Source organism: Pseudorca crassidens, chromosome 15 (genome assembly GCF_039906515.1).
Source record: "Pseudorca crassidens isolate mPseCra1 chromosome 15, mPseCra1.hap1, whole genome shotgun sequence".
In the NCBI taxonomy this organism is placed as follows: domain Eukaryota; kingdom Metazoa; phylum Chordata; class Mammalia; order Artiodactyla; family Delphinidae; genus Pseudorca; species Pseudorca crassidens.
This window is the reverse complement of record NC_090310.1, coordinates 21,194,859-21,208,084: the sequence shown is the minus strand read 5'-3', so window position 1 is coordinate 21,208,084 and position 13,226 is coordinate 21,194,859. Positions and strand designations below refer to the sequence as shown.

The 13,226-nt window shown below is 40.0% G+C and overlaps 1 protein-coding gene across 3 annotated transcripts in view; it reads left to right on the top strand.

Moving 5' to 3' along the window:
- The window catches only part of METTL9 (methyltransferase 9, His-X-His N1(pi)-histidine), a 43,454-nt gene extending 32,012 nt beyond the window's left edge, over nucleotides 1–11,442 (top strand). The window contains exons 5-6 of one of the 3 annotated variants that reach the window (XM_067706417.1): nucleotides 5,143–5,322; nucleotides 10,742–11,442. In XM_067706417.1, the coding sequence (XP_067562518.1) occupies nucleotides 5,143–5,322; nucleotides 10,742–10,947 (386 nt within the window). In that variant the 3' untranslated portion in view covers nucleotides 10,948–11,442. The remainder of the gene's footprint in view (nucleotides 1–5,142; nucleotides 5,323–10,741) is intronic. The other 2 variants (XM_067706416.1, XM_067706418.1) reach the window with 2 other exon arrangements.
- Nucleotides 11,443–13,226: the final 1,784 nt, after the last annotated feature.

Below are 13,226 nucleotides of genomic sequence, written 5' to 3'. Positions count from 1 at the left end.
TTTCAGAAATCGGATTTTAAAAAACACACTTCAGGGGGCTTCCCTGGTGGCGCAGTGGTCAAGAATCCGCCTGCCAATGCAGGGGACACGGGTTCGAGCCTTGGTCTGGGGAGATCCCACATGTCGCGGAGCAACTAAGCCCGTGCGCCGTAACTACTGAGCCTGAACTCTAGAGCCCATGAACCACAAATACTGAGCCTGCGTGCCGCAACTACTGAAGCCTGTGTGCCTAGAGCCCGTGCTCCGCAACAAGAGAAGCCACTCAATGAGAAGCCCGTGCATCGCCACGAAGAGTAGCCCCCGCTTGCCGCAGCTAGAGAAAGCCCGCGCGCAGCATCAAAGACCCCACGCAGCCAAAAATAAATAAATTAAAAACAAAACAAAGCAAAACCCCCCCCCACACCTCATATCAGAATTCTGTTTCATTTGGCCTCATGGCTGCTGTTTAAGAAGAAAATATCTTTCCTAGTATATAAGTTCATTATTTTGTATACATTTTAATTTAAATCTGAGCAGTTTGATCATGCATCATGGAAACCATCTGCTCTGCTGGCTCTAAAACAGTGTCTTGTTTGAAAAACCTGTTTATATAGGACTTTAAAGAAACACTATCAGAATGTATTGTAATCAATATAGATGTATTCTTTCTATGACTACAACCCCAAAGACTGAAAAAAACCCTCATTTCTTCTTCTTCTTATTATTTTTTTTTGCGGCACGCGGGCCTCTCCCTGTTGTGGCCTCTCCTGTTGCGGAGCACAGGCTCCAGACGCGCAGGCTCAGCGGCCATGGCTCATGGGCCCAGCCTCTCCGCGGCATGTGGGATCTTCCCGGTCCTGGGCACGAACCCGTGTCCCCTGCATCGGCAGGCGGACTCTCAACCACTGTGCCACCAGGGAAGCCCTCCTTTCTTATTTTTATTAGCTGTATCTTTTTTAATGTGAACAAGTAAGTTTTCTATATAATTTGATCCACAGATGTTTGCAACATCTACTTAATGCTTACTACTGCATGCAAGATACAATACAAAGTAGCTTTCAACCCACAAAAGCATCCTCGTCTGTACTGAAAACATTGCCTGTATCCAATGTGTTTCTGAAAGACTTCATGTCACTAAGATGCCAGCCTGTTGTCTATTGAATATTGCATCAGATGACCTTTGTTATGTATTTATCAAAGCAAGTTCTATATAAAGATGCATTTTGTGAAAATCCTCTTTCAGACGTTTGTAAAGGAAAACTTGGTTATCGATAGGTTGTTGGCAGCTTAGTTGTTTTTAGTTAAACATATGCTTTATATCTTTTTTGATATTTTACACTTACAGGTTGTTGGTTTGTTTCCATGTGTCTCTTCGTATATAGTTCTTGAGCAATTTCCTGAAAAATACGCCGAGCACTCTTTTTCTATAAATACAAATAAGAAAAAAATGTATCTCTCTCAGGAATAAAAGCAGTGATTATTGCACATCATCTCAGCCTTTTCTTTCTTTATTGCCATCAGTCTCAGAAGCTACCCCGCCCAACACATCTATACCTAGTTAACTCTTGTATTTTGAGTATAGTAAGTAGAATTTATGATTGAGAACTATCAATTTACCACATATGTTACCATTATCATTTTTCTCAACAATAGGAAACAGTATCTGTGGTTGCAAGTTGTTCTTTGATGATGTTCTGAGTTTCTTAAATTATTTTGGATTTGAAGTAGTTACAACCACAATTCGAAAGATATTTTACAAGCATTGGTCTGTACCTTTTGTGAATCTTCTGTTTCTTTCTTTCTTAGAGTGTTAGATTTTGACTGTCAAGAAGAAAAGGAGAATCTTATAAGACACTTTATGTACTCAAAACAGTTGTGGCAGAGACCTCATACCATAATAAGGTTAAACTAACTTAATATTTAAATGGTAATGCAGTAAGAGTTAATAATTTTCATGTCATTTCTGAGATGCTTTATTAATAAAATAGCTCAAACTGATTGTAGGATTTATAGTAATCCTAATATAACATACACATCCCCCCTCTTGTAGCATGTGAATAACCAGAAGATAGTCTTTCTCAAAATCTTTAGGCCTTTTAAAGATATTTAAAGGCAGTTTCTAATCTCTTTTAACTTTTTTTTGCTCTTAAAGATTGTTCTTAGCCCTTTCATACCTCCCCCACCAGCGGAAAGTAGCATGTGTATGACGGTTATAAAGAAGGGTCTCTTATTCCCATATTACTGGGTTTTAAAAAGAAAACCCTGTAAATTGTGTACTCTGGTTAATAATTTCAGTGATGAAAATTTTTGCTTTCTTCTACAGACCTCTTCTGCAGGTGGTATTTCCTGCAAATGCAAAGGAAGATATTAATTAGATGAGCTATTTCTGAGGCTCCCAACATGTGGAGAGATGGAAATTATTTCCTTATGATAATATTCAAGGCCATAGGGACATCTAATGCAAGAAATTTTACTTACTTTGGTGAGGACGATGAAGTACACGAATACACCAGTGACGTAGATAGACAGCAGTGATAAGAGGGCCGTCAGGAGACTCTGCAATTCCTTGCTGAGAGCCTTCCTGTCTTTGTTAATTACAGATACAGAAAGAACCACAGTCACTATTGAAGCATATTATTGCAAATATATGTATAAAGTATAATCGAAACTACATGTTAGAGGTGAAACATGAACTTATTCTATTTGGCTATTCATATAAAAATTTATTCAGGGTCTCTTGATTCAGAAAGTACTCAAGTATATGATATAGTTAAAGCCAGTTCATTAGTTCTTTAAATGTATTATGCCCAACATGTTATTCATTTTTAAAACTTAAAATTTTTAGAAATTCAATTAATTACTTGTCATAATGCTAAGAATCACTTTTTATATAAAGTTTTGCTGAAAGTTAGATAAACATTAAGAGTTTGTTCAAGGGTGTTTAAAGTTTCTTTTAGTAGATATGATGTACAGGTGTCACCAAGAGTCTGTTTATGGAGTTAAGATACTTTCCCATGTGTATTTATAACCTTGAACCGTTTAGTACACATAGCTGAACAGTGCAGTTCTCTAAGAACCTGAGAAGGCCGTACATTGAGACTCTAGTGCTCACTGCATGCTTAAAAGACAGGCATTGTTATATGTGCCCCTTATTTCTAATAAAGTTCTGGAAGTGGAATTATTGAATCCATTTGCACATTCTGAATTTCTCCCTCCTTGCAGGAAGTGTCCTGTGCCCTAGGTAGTGATGAAGTAACACACCACGTCTTCAAGTACCTGAGTATTTGAAATACAAAATCCATTTAGATTTATAATTGTTATCTGAATGACTTGTACTTTTCAACTAAATATCCCATAGATGCTTATCATGTGAACTCAGTTTATACAACATACATTTTTCTTGTGAAACTAACAAATCAACCATATCTGTAAAACTTAAAAAGTTTCAAGTGTGAAATTAGGAGCTCTGTAGAAAAGGAAGTTGCCATGTCTATCTTAGTGGTACTTTCATTCCTTTTCCTCAAGAAGAATGTTTCTTCACGTAAGCTTGCAGGTTTGAAACCTTCATCTCTTTACAAACCATTTTTCTTCTGTCTAGTATTTTTTATAGAAGACGAATGCATGCAGTGAGATATACAGATCTCCAAAGCTGTTGTGTTTGTTTTAATACCTATAGCTAATGTTTATTGAGCACTTGCTATGAACCAGGCACCATTAAAAGTGCTTTATGTGTATTAACGCATTTATAATTTACCTTGCAGGTGAGAATAAACTAAGGTTAAATGACAGTGGAATATCAAAAGGCCATTAGAGCACCAAAGCAGGGGTTAAAATACAGGACCATCTGGGCTCCTCAAAGTCCTGTTTTAAAACCAAAAGGCTGGTTAATTTGAGTTTACGTTTTAATGATCTCAGTGCTCATCATACCAGAGTTTTGTTTTTTTTTTTAAAAGAAGATGTTGGGGGTAGGAGTTTATTAATTAATTTTATTATGTATTTTTGCTGTGTTGGGTCTTCGTTTCTGTGCAAGGGTTTTCTCTAGTTTTGGCAAGCGGGGGCCACTCTTCAACGCGGTGCGTGGGCCTCACTATTGCGGCCTCTCTTGTTGCAGAGCACACGCTCCAGACGCGCAGGCTCAGTAGTTGTGGCTCACGGGCCTAGTTGCTCCGCGGCATGTGGGATCCTCCCAGACCAGGGCTCGAACCCGTGTCCCCTGCGTTAGCAGGCAGATTCTCAACCACGGCGCCACCAGGGAAGCCCATACCAGAGTTTCTTTAAAGACGAGAGGTCTGAAAAAAAGCGCGGAGTTGCTGCCCTTCTTTTCCTTCCCCCAGAATCACGTGAAGCTTTTCCTCTGAAATTTCTTAATTTCTTAATTTATAGAACTTAGCTAGGCTCCGTGTCCTCACTTGCATGAGGAAATTGTCATGGATTTTAGTAAATCTCAAGAAGCCAGGGCCACACCGACCTTTTTTCTGTTCGTTATCTATGCACAAGGGGTAGGGTCAGGGATCCCCCAGGGGCTTCACCTAAAATTTGTGTTTATTCTCCATAATGCATTTTTTTTTTTCTGGGTCCAATTTATTGATCGCTTTCGCTTCTCCAGTGTTATGTTCTAGATGGTGCAATACCAGGCTAGATACTGACAAGGCTGTCAGTTAATCATCACATTTCAATCAGTGTAACATACAAAAGGAGGACATAGTTGGTCAGCCTTTGCCAGTAAAGTCTGGACATGGAAAGAGAATATAGCACCCACATAACCCTGACTCTGCGTCTGTGGAGGCTGGGAGATGGTGTCAGAGGAGTTCTTGAATCCAGACTTCATGTTAGCTTGTGTGCAGGTCACACTCTTCACTGGCTCGGGTACTAAGTTATCAAATTTACCTCATAATCTCTGCATATAAGTATTGTGATGCATTTCGGGGGCAGAGCAGAACGCAGTGTTCGGGAATAAAGTCTTGACTAACCTCTTACCACCAGCACAGTCCCTCCTCCCGTCCGCTTAGCTCTCGGTTCCTTTGAACTGGGAAAGGCTATTCCACAGATGTAGATTGCGCTGTCATTGAAAGCCAGCCTGTTTACAGTGAGGGCAACTTGGTTTTGTGCCAGATTCACAAGTGTGAATTTGTCTGTCTCATCTCTGCATCCATCCAAGCACAGGTTCTCGGGCTGGAGAGCGCCATAGCGAAACCACAGGCTTGTTGGTCGCTCTGCAGGGCACCCCGCGGTGGAGAAAGAGCACTGCATGGTCACAGCCTTTTGAGTGTAGTCCACTTCAAGGGAAGGTGGTTGAACCACCGAGACGATACAGTTGCTCGCGGCACCTGCAGGAGGAAGCAGGTGAGCCTGTTTAGTGGGCCTCTCACCTCCCTTTGTGCTTCCGTTTTATTGACATTTTGGGGTGAAGAATCGTTGAAAGCCATTGCTTTCTTTTTCTTCCCTCACTCCCAGCACAGACAAGACTGTAAAAGTAGACACTGGTGACAGTATTTTATAATAACTATAAATGGGGTATAACCTTTAAAAATTGTGAGGTTGTACACCTGTAACTAACATAACATTGTACATCAACTTCAATTAAAAAAATTTGAGACTAGAAAAAAAGTAGACACTGGTATTCCTCACTTTTCCTAACTCTCCGAGTTTCCTAACCTCAGCCTGCTGTTGTGCAGTGATGTCTGGTGCTTGAGGGCAGCCCCAGAGAGGTCCCGGGAATCTGCATTATCATGAGCGGAGGTGACAGCAGATCCAGAGTCAGAAGTTCGGGGTCCACATGTACACTTGTGGTGTACGTACAAGCTTTCCTCTGACCTCCCTATGCAGATCACTTACTCTCTCAGGACCCGTTTCCTCATCCGTACCCCCTGGCCTCACAGGAGTGTTGTATTCAATGTGGTAATAGGTATCAAAGCCCTTCATGCAAATGTCACGCCCACTGATTGAGCACATGGGCAGTAGGGATTGGGGGGGGGCCTTGTGGCAGTTGTGATTGCTAGGAATTCATGACAATTTACAGTTGTTCTTTTATGAGTCTAGTTGTCCCAGTGGGAAACATTATAAAAGGCAAGATGTACATCTGGGAAAATGTAGCCCGGGCTCAGCCTACAGGGTCTTTGATTACTGAGCAGAGGCCTGATGAGCTGGCCGGGCCACAGCCCAGCAAGTTGGATTTCTTCCTGGCACTTGTACGTTGCTTTGTAGTCTCTTGTAGCTTTCATCTATTTGATGAGAGTGTAGCTCCTGGAGCACACACTTTAGTTGGGATCCTAGCTCTGCCAGTTCCTAGTTCTCTGGTCTGTTTCCTCATTAGCAAAATGGGGATAGTATTGTGCACCTCATGAGTTTAGCGGGAAGTTTAAGTGAGGCCATGTATGCATAAGGAGTATTTACTTACCTAAGTCTTAGTAAGTATTTAATAAAAGGTAGCTATTTCTGCTGCCACCATTATTCCATTAATGGGCAGTGTCATATGCCCATTTTAGAGATAATTGTGGACATCTCAGCAATGTGTTAGCAGGGCCGGGATAAGAGATATCCAGTCCAGTGCTCTCTCCACCACGTCCTGCTGCTTTCATGTCATAGAGGTTGGGTCCCTACTTTGGCCTTCTGTCTAATCCCAGGCATGTGAAGCTGGAAAGCTGCTCAGGTGTTTATAAATGGGAAGACCTCCCCTCAACCCTTTTGGGATCAAGGGAGAGGCTCTATGTGAAATAGTATTGGTTGAGACAAATTGGAAGTTTTGCATGTTTTTAGTCTGACTTTGCCTGGTTATATGTTTCCATGTGGTCTTATTTGTCTGACTTTGTCCTTGGCTACTATAAACGAAATTGAAAGGTAATCCAAGTGGTCTGATGTAAGTTTCAGACGAGCTTTTTGTCACCTAACGTTTTTGTTATAGGTCCTGACCCAGAACAGAAGAATTAAAACTAGAATCATGGTATCTGTGATGCAGGTCTGTTCTCACCATGTTTTAATTTTAGCATTTGTACAATTGAAGACGAGCTGGGAGCTTTTTAGCAACCTGATAAATGTAAACCAGATGAGAGGGTAAAGTCACTTGGAGAAGACCAGGCTTCCTACTTCTTCAGCTGAGGGACTTAGCTTCACTCCTAAGTCTGATAGCTGTAAGCACAGGTCTCCTACCCAGACTCAGTCACCTTAGAAGTAAAGAAACGCTTTACAAGGTATAGTGATCGTTATGTATGGAAACTTGAAATGGAAGTGGGCCTACCAAGCCACAAAGTTAACCAGCAGTGTCCCAGTGTCAGGTCCTCTGTCACATAGAGTTTTTAACAGGGAAGCTGCCTTTTAACATTTTTCTTGGAGAGCTAGTGCTCCAGGGTAAAATAAATATTTGCAACTTTGGAGTTTCATATATCTGCTCATTTCTGACTATTGCCTGAGAAGGGAGAAAACCAGTTGCAGTGGTTTCCTGTGAGAGCGCAGACTGTGAGGACACCGCTGCCCCTTCCCCCATGCTGTGAAGCAACATCTTAGTGAAAAAAGGGAAGTTTGGATGATATGTCACACTGCAGCCCACTCCTTGAAAGATTTCTCTTTAAGAACTCCCACATTCTGTAGGATTTTTTTTTAAAAAAAATCTGAAAAGGTTGAAAGTTTATCTTCTTAGTGGAGGGAATAAAAAAAGATCACTATTTTTGAAGACCAAGCTAGAAAATACATAGAAAATTAATTTTTTGACACTTTCTAAAAAAAGCCTCTTTGGAAAATTTCGAACATATGCAGAAGTAGTCGACCAGCACAGTAACTTCTGTGCCGTCACCTGACTTCAACCCAATGTTGTTTCACCTCTTCTCCCTACTTGCTCCTTCAGTCCTGTGTTATTTTAGGGCAAATTCCAGATATTTTATCTGCACATCTTTCAAAATATATCTTTAAAAGATAAGAATTCTTTAAAATAATACTAATTAAAATATATTAAAAGTAATATATACATATTAGGGAAAAAAAGACTATAACTGAAAGTAGAAGCAAAAAAATCACCCATAGTCCTTTCATCACCCCCACCAAAATCACTGTTAACATTTTAATATATTTCTTGACAGATGAGAAAGAAATCATTTTAAGGGCTTTTGCTCCCTTTCCTGCCCTATGACCCAAACTTTGTGGGCAAATCTGAGATTATTAGATTTATTAGAACTATGGTGAGATTATTAGAACTGTGATGTAGGAAACTCTTTCATAGAGAAAAAAACAGGTATAGGCATCCATATATTATGAGATGATTCTTCAAGGAAGGAGCCATTGCAGTTGTTTTTTTAAATGACAAGTACTTTAATTTATAGAAATTCAGCTTTTCTGAAGCACTGTTCTTTAAAAATATTCAAGTATTGTTTAGTGCAGAGTGAGTTCACCTGTATGGGAACTGAATTGTTGATTACTAACATGTGATTTTACGAATATTTTCAACCCTTTGGTGAGGTGCCCTTCTCTACAGCTGCATAAGAGCAAAGGACATTTTCAGTGTTAATATGAAATTTTTTCTCAGCTATTTTTTTTTATTACCTGTTTGAGAAAAAAAATTTATCACCTTAGACAATTTCCATAATGTTATACATTTAAAAATTAATCTGTAGGGGCTTAAAATATAAATGAATTAGGCGAAAAGTAGCAATTGATTTAAATAAAATGGAGGGAAAAATAAAAGAACCTTACCGACATGAAATAGAATCAGATTGAGTTCCAGACCGAGAATGATTTTGCCTCTGTTCACAGTCTCCATTTCTGTGTGTATGTGTGACGTGGTTGGTGGGACTGTGTATTTGAAGAGAGTTGGCTTTTTTTTTTTAAAGAAAGGAAGAACCAAAGAGAGGAACTCTTATTAAGGAACCATAATCAGGAACTTTTTGAAATTGTGTAAAGATTGTTTGTAATCCAGTTTCACCATTGAAAGTTGAGATTTTAGCCTAGAGCACACTTCTAGATGTTCACATGCTCACATTTTTCTTGGATTTTACAAATCCTCGAAAGCGTTAGATGTTTTGAGTGAGATTTTGATTTACACGTGGTGCATATTCTCAGGATGTATTGTTTGACGGATAATTCGTACTTTAAATTTCTAGAGCAGTTCAGTCGCTGGTCTTGGGGCAACTAATTTGTGCTTAGTGCTGGGCCAGTAACTTCTGGAAATGGAGGAGAAGCAGAAGGAAGTGTCTTCACGTAGAGACAAGAGAAAAATCAGTGGACGGTACATCAGAGTACAATGAAGAAATAAGTTGTGTACCATTAACTAGCTGTGCCCCAGTTTGTGTGACCCCTTTTATTGTGCTGTGAAACAACTGTGTGGAATCTCTGTCATCCCCAGCCCCTTGGGGGCTTCAGCAGTCAGGTTCTTTGTAAGCAACAGAAAATGACTTGGGCTGACTTAAGCAAAGGGTAATTTACTGAAAGGATTTGGGGTAGCTCAGCGAGTCACTGGAAGGACTGGAGAATCGTGTGTGGGGGTCTACACACAAGACACATGCCCCAAAACATACTGTAAAACTGATCCAAAGAGCACACTGCCGCCGCCAAGCACTAGATGCTGCAGCTGGACCAAAGCCTGTTGGTAGTAGCGCTCAACGCTGCCCAGCTGCTTGGTCTCACGCCACTGCTCCGCCTCCCCAGAGAACGAGCCTCATGTCCCCACTTCTTTGGGTCACTAGCTCCTCCTTCCAGGTCTCAGGCGAGTGTTTCTGAGCTTAGGTCTTGTGCCAGTGCCTTAGCTGCCAGAAAGGCAGGGAAAGCTGCTTCCCCAGGCTTTGTCTTCCACCAGGAAGAGGGTGCTGGGCCACTGAAAAGAGTGAAAAATCTTCCCACTGTACTGTTTGTACTCTTGGCCCCTGTTGATTATATTTTGTCATTTACGGAAAGTTATTCTCAGTCTGAATTTAGTAACGCTTTTAGTATTATTGTGTTTTTTCCATCATCATAGCATCTAAAAGCACCCCCAAATTTATATATACTATTGTGTGTGTGTGTGTGTGTCTGTAGTCAGTGCTTGGTATGTGTGTGAACTTGAAGACCTTTTCTAGCCCCCCACTATCTGGGCATCTGATGCTCATGGGTTTGGGAATGACTAACATAACATAGACTTCAGTCACTATTCCAAGAAGTGCTGGATTGATTCATCCATTCTAGTGTGTTAACCACTCTCTGGTTCTGGAGCTTAACTTTTATGAAATTGTTCTGGAAAGTTAGAGAGTGGATTGACCTCCCTTGAAAAAGATACTGAATGATCTGTTTTTATAAATTAAAACCTTCATTAGCCTATTTTTATTTTCAGCCTGATAAACCTCTCTAGTTAATATGTTGCATAATTTTACTACACTAGTGGCATTTTCTAGCATTTATCCAAAACCGTCTTTCAAGTTTTACGTGTTACTCTCTGCTTCAATATTCCAGTGTTTAATCAGCAGTTTTCCAAACCTATTAACCATTACACACCAGTCAGTCTGAGGGAGGGTGATGTCCAAAACCGTCAGAGAAAATAGTAGTGTGGGCTTTGGGTCCAGTTAAACCAGGGATTATGTTTCTGCCCCAGTGTTCATGAACCTTGTAGGCTGGGGCACGTGCTTCAGTTCTCCTAAGTCTGTACTTCCTCTCTTTGTCCTACTGCTGGGTCACCTGGGAGATGATTCCTCAAAGCGCCCAGTGCTTGGCACATACCAAGTCCTTAGCAAATATTGTTCTTCCCCTCTTCCCTCTTTAAATAACTTGTTTGTTCAAGAATTTAACTTAATGTTTTTATTTGTTTTAGTAGGTGGCAAGTGGGATAAACCATCAGAAATTTTGGAAATCAAGGGACAGAATTGGGAAGAACAAGTGAATAGTCTGCCTGAAGTTTTCAGAAAAGCTGGTTTTGTTATCGAAGCTTTCACTAGACTGCCATACCTGTGTGAAGGTGACATGTATAATGACTACTACGTTCTGGATGACGCTGTCTTTGTTCTCAAACCAGTATAAACACGTGGAGCTTGAAATTTTCACAGTCCACCCCAAGAATGTATGCTCCGGAAGAGGGTCTGCATTCTCAATTATGCGAAAGGAGGACCTTTGGGGACTGCCATTCTAAATATCATGTAGGAATTTTAAAAGCCAAAATACTAATTATTTCTTTGTAGTGTGTAAAAGGAATGTTTTTAAAAAACAAAAACCCAACTCTTTGAGGATTTTTATTAACTCTACTCAGTAATGCAGGTCACACTCCGATTATGGAAGATATTTTTTATACTTAATTGCAGTAGGGACTCATTCCCAGGCAAAGCAATAGTCATGACTTCACATGGAACCAATAAATATGGATTGTTTTTAATAAAATGAAGACTGGCAATAAAACTGTCCATCCAGTTGCAAATATTGGTTATAGGATATAGCCACTGATACTCTTTCATGTTTAGAAATTCTATCATTATTCAAGAAAATGTTTTTAATCATGCTAATAAACTTTTTTGGAGATGACTTTGGCATCATGTTTGAGTTAATATAAGGCTTCCCTAGCATCTGTCATTGCTTTGGCTTCAGGGGTACCCGAATAGTAGCAGTATGTGAAGGATGCAGTTGACTTGAATGTGCGGTGAAGGAAGGCTTGAGACGGGGGTGGGGTGCTTACTGCAAGGTGTGGTGAACATAGGCAACCCAGACGAACCCTTAGAACAACCTCATTCAGATACAGTACTTCGAGGACCACTCTCACTCCCTAACTCATGTTGTTTTCGGAAGTGCGGAACACTGGATTCTGACTTTGTGGTAGCTTCTGTCCTACATTTAGAATTTTGTTTTTTCCGGACAGTCTCAGGTTCTCAGCATTGAAACATTCAGTTTTGTCTTCTGACAAAAATGCAACCTAAAAATGTTTTAATTCAGCTTCTTACTCTGTACTTGTATACATCTTTCCCAGAACTCGGCTCTTTCGAAATCCTTAACTGAGTTTATCGAAATCCTTGACTGAGTTTAGAGTTTGCCAAGAATGTGGTTTGAGGAAACCATGTCAGACTCATGCATTCTAGAATCAGCAAGTACCTCCAACTATATATCCAGAAATGTTGCAATGAGGAACTCATTAGCAAGATCAATAGCCATTATGGATGGTACAAAGAGCAGAGCACTTAACCGAGAATCTAAAATCTCGGTAATAACAGATGCCAATTTGAGATCGTGGCTATTAATATGTTATTCTCACAACTTTATTTCTTTTGTCAGCCAGGTGTTTCATTAAATATTCTCATTCATATGCTCATAGAAGTTATCAGATCAGCACATTTACTGCAACACCTGGGTGTAAAGGAGAATTAAATCCTTGAGAAGAATGACTTTATTATTCATTGAGAACAGCATTCCCATGTCCTCACACCAATATCTTCCAATGTTATTGTGTAGTCATAAGAGTTGGGTTATGTGATTTATGCAAAAGTGTTATTGGTGTGTTCTAATGCTTTTTTCCAGGAATTCAAGTAAGTGAAGTGCAAATACTTAGCACCTTAGATTGTAAAAATAGAGGAAATGAGTAAACTTAATGTAGTTCTTGTACAGTTGAGTTTTGCTTCTTTATAAACTGTCATCATCAGGGGCTACTATTTAGACTGCCGAACAAGAGTGCAAGAGTGACGGATGTTCAAAGAGGCAGGCTGTTCCAAAGTGTTTCATAGCCTTGAAATCCAGAATTAATTTGAGAGTCTATTTGAAAAACACACACCTCATTCTTTAGCCCCCAAATCAGAGAAAGCACAGACATTAATTTATTTCAAAGGTAAAAATACTTTCTCAAAATCTGAGGTTCTCTGAAAGCCAGCTTCTCAAAAGTGCGTTTTTTTTTTTTTTTTTTTTTTGGTGAAAATTTAAACCAGCAAATCCGCTCACATTTCATGCCTGGTCTTGAAAGTCTTGATGGTGTGTCACCATTCCACTAGATGGCAGTGTTGCTTACTGAGTGTCAATGGCTGTTTTTTTCCCTAAATGGAGTCATGTTTTTTCTTTTTTCTCCCCCAAATACAATAAACTGCCTTCTTGTCTACACCATTCCTGTGTAAGTGCTTCATATCAAGTTAAGGTCGTACCAGAGGAATTAAGAAGAGCTCTATTTGTGGTCAAAGCAAGCTAACCAGTTGACCTTAAAGGTCACAGAGAAAGGAAATGCAAGCTGCACCTGTGAGTCAAAGCTCTTTGCACCTGCAGTTGTAAGCCCCTTGAGTGTTGAGACTACTGATTTCAGGGAAGGGAAGGGAAGGGAAGAAGACACAATGGCC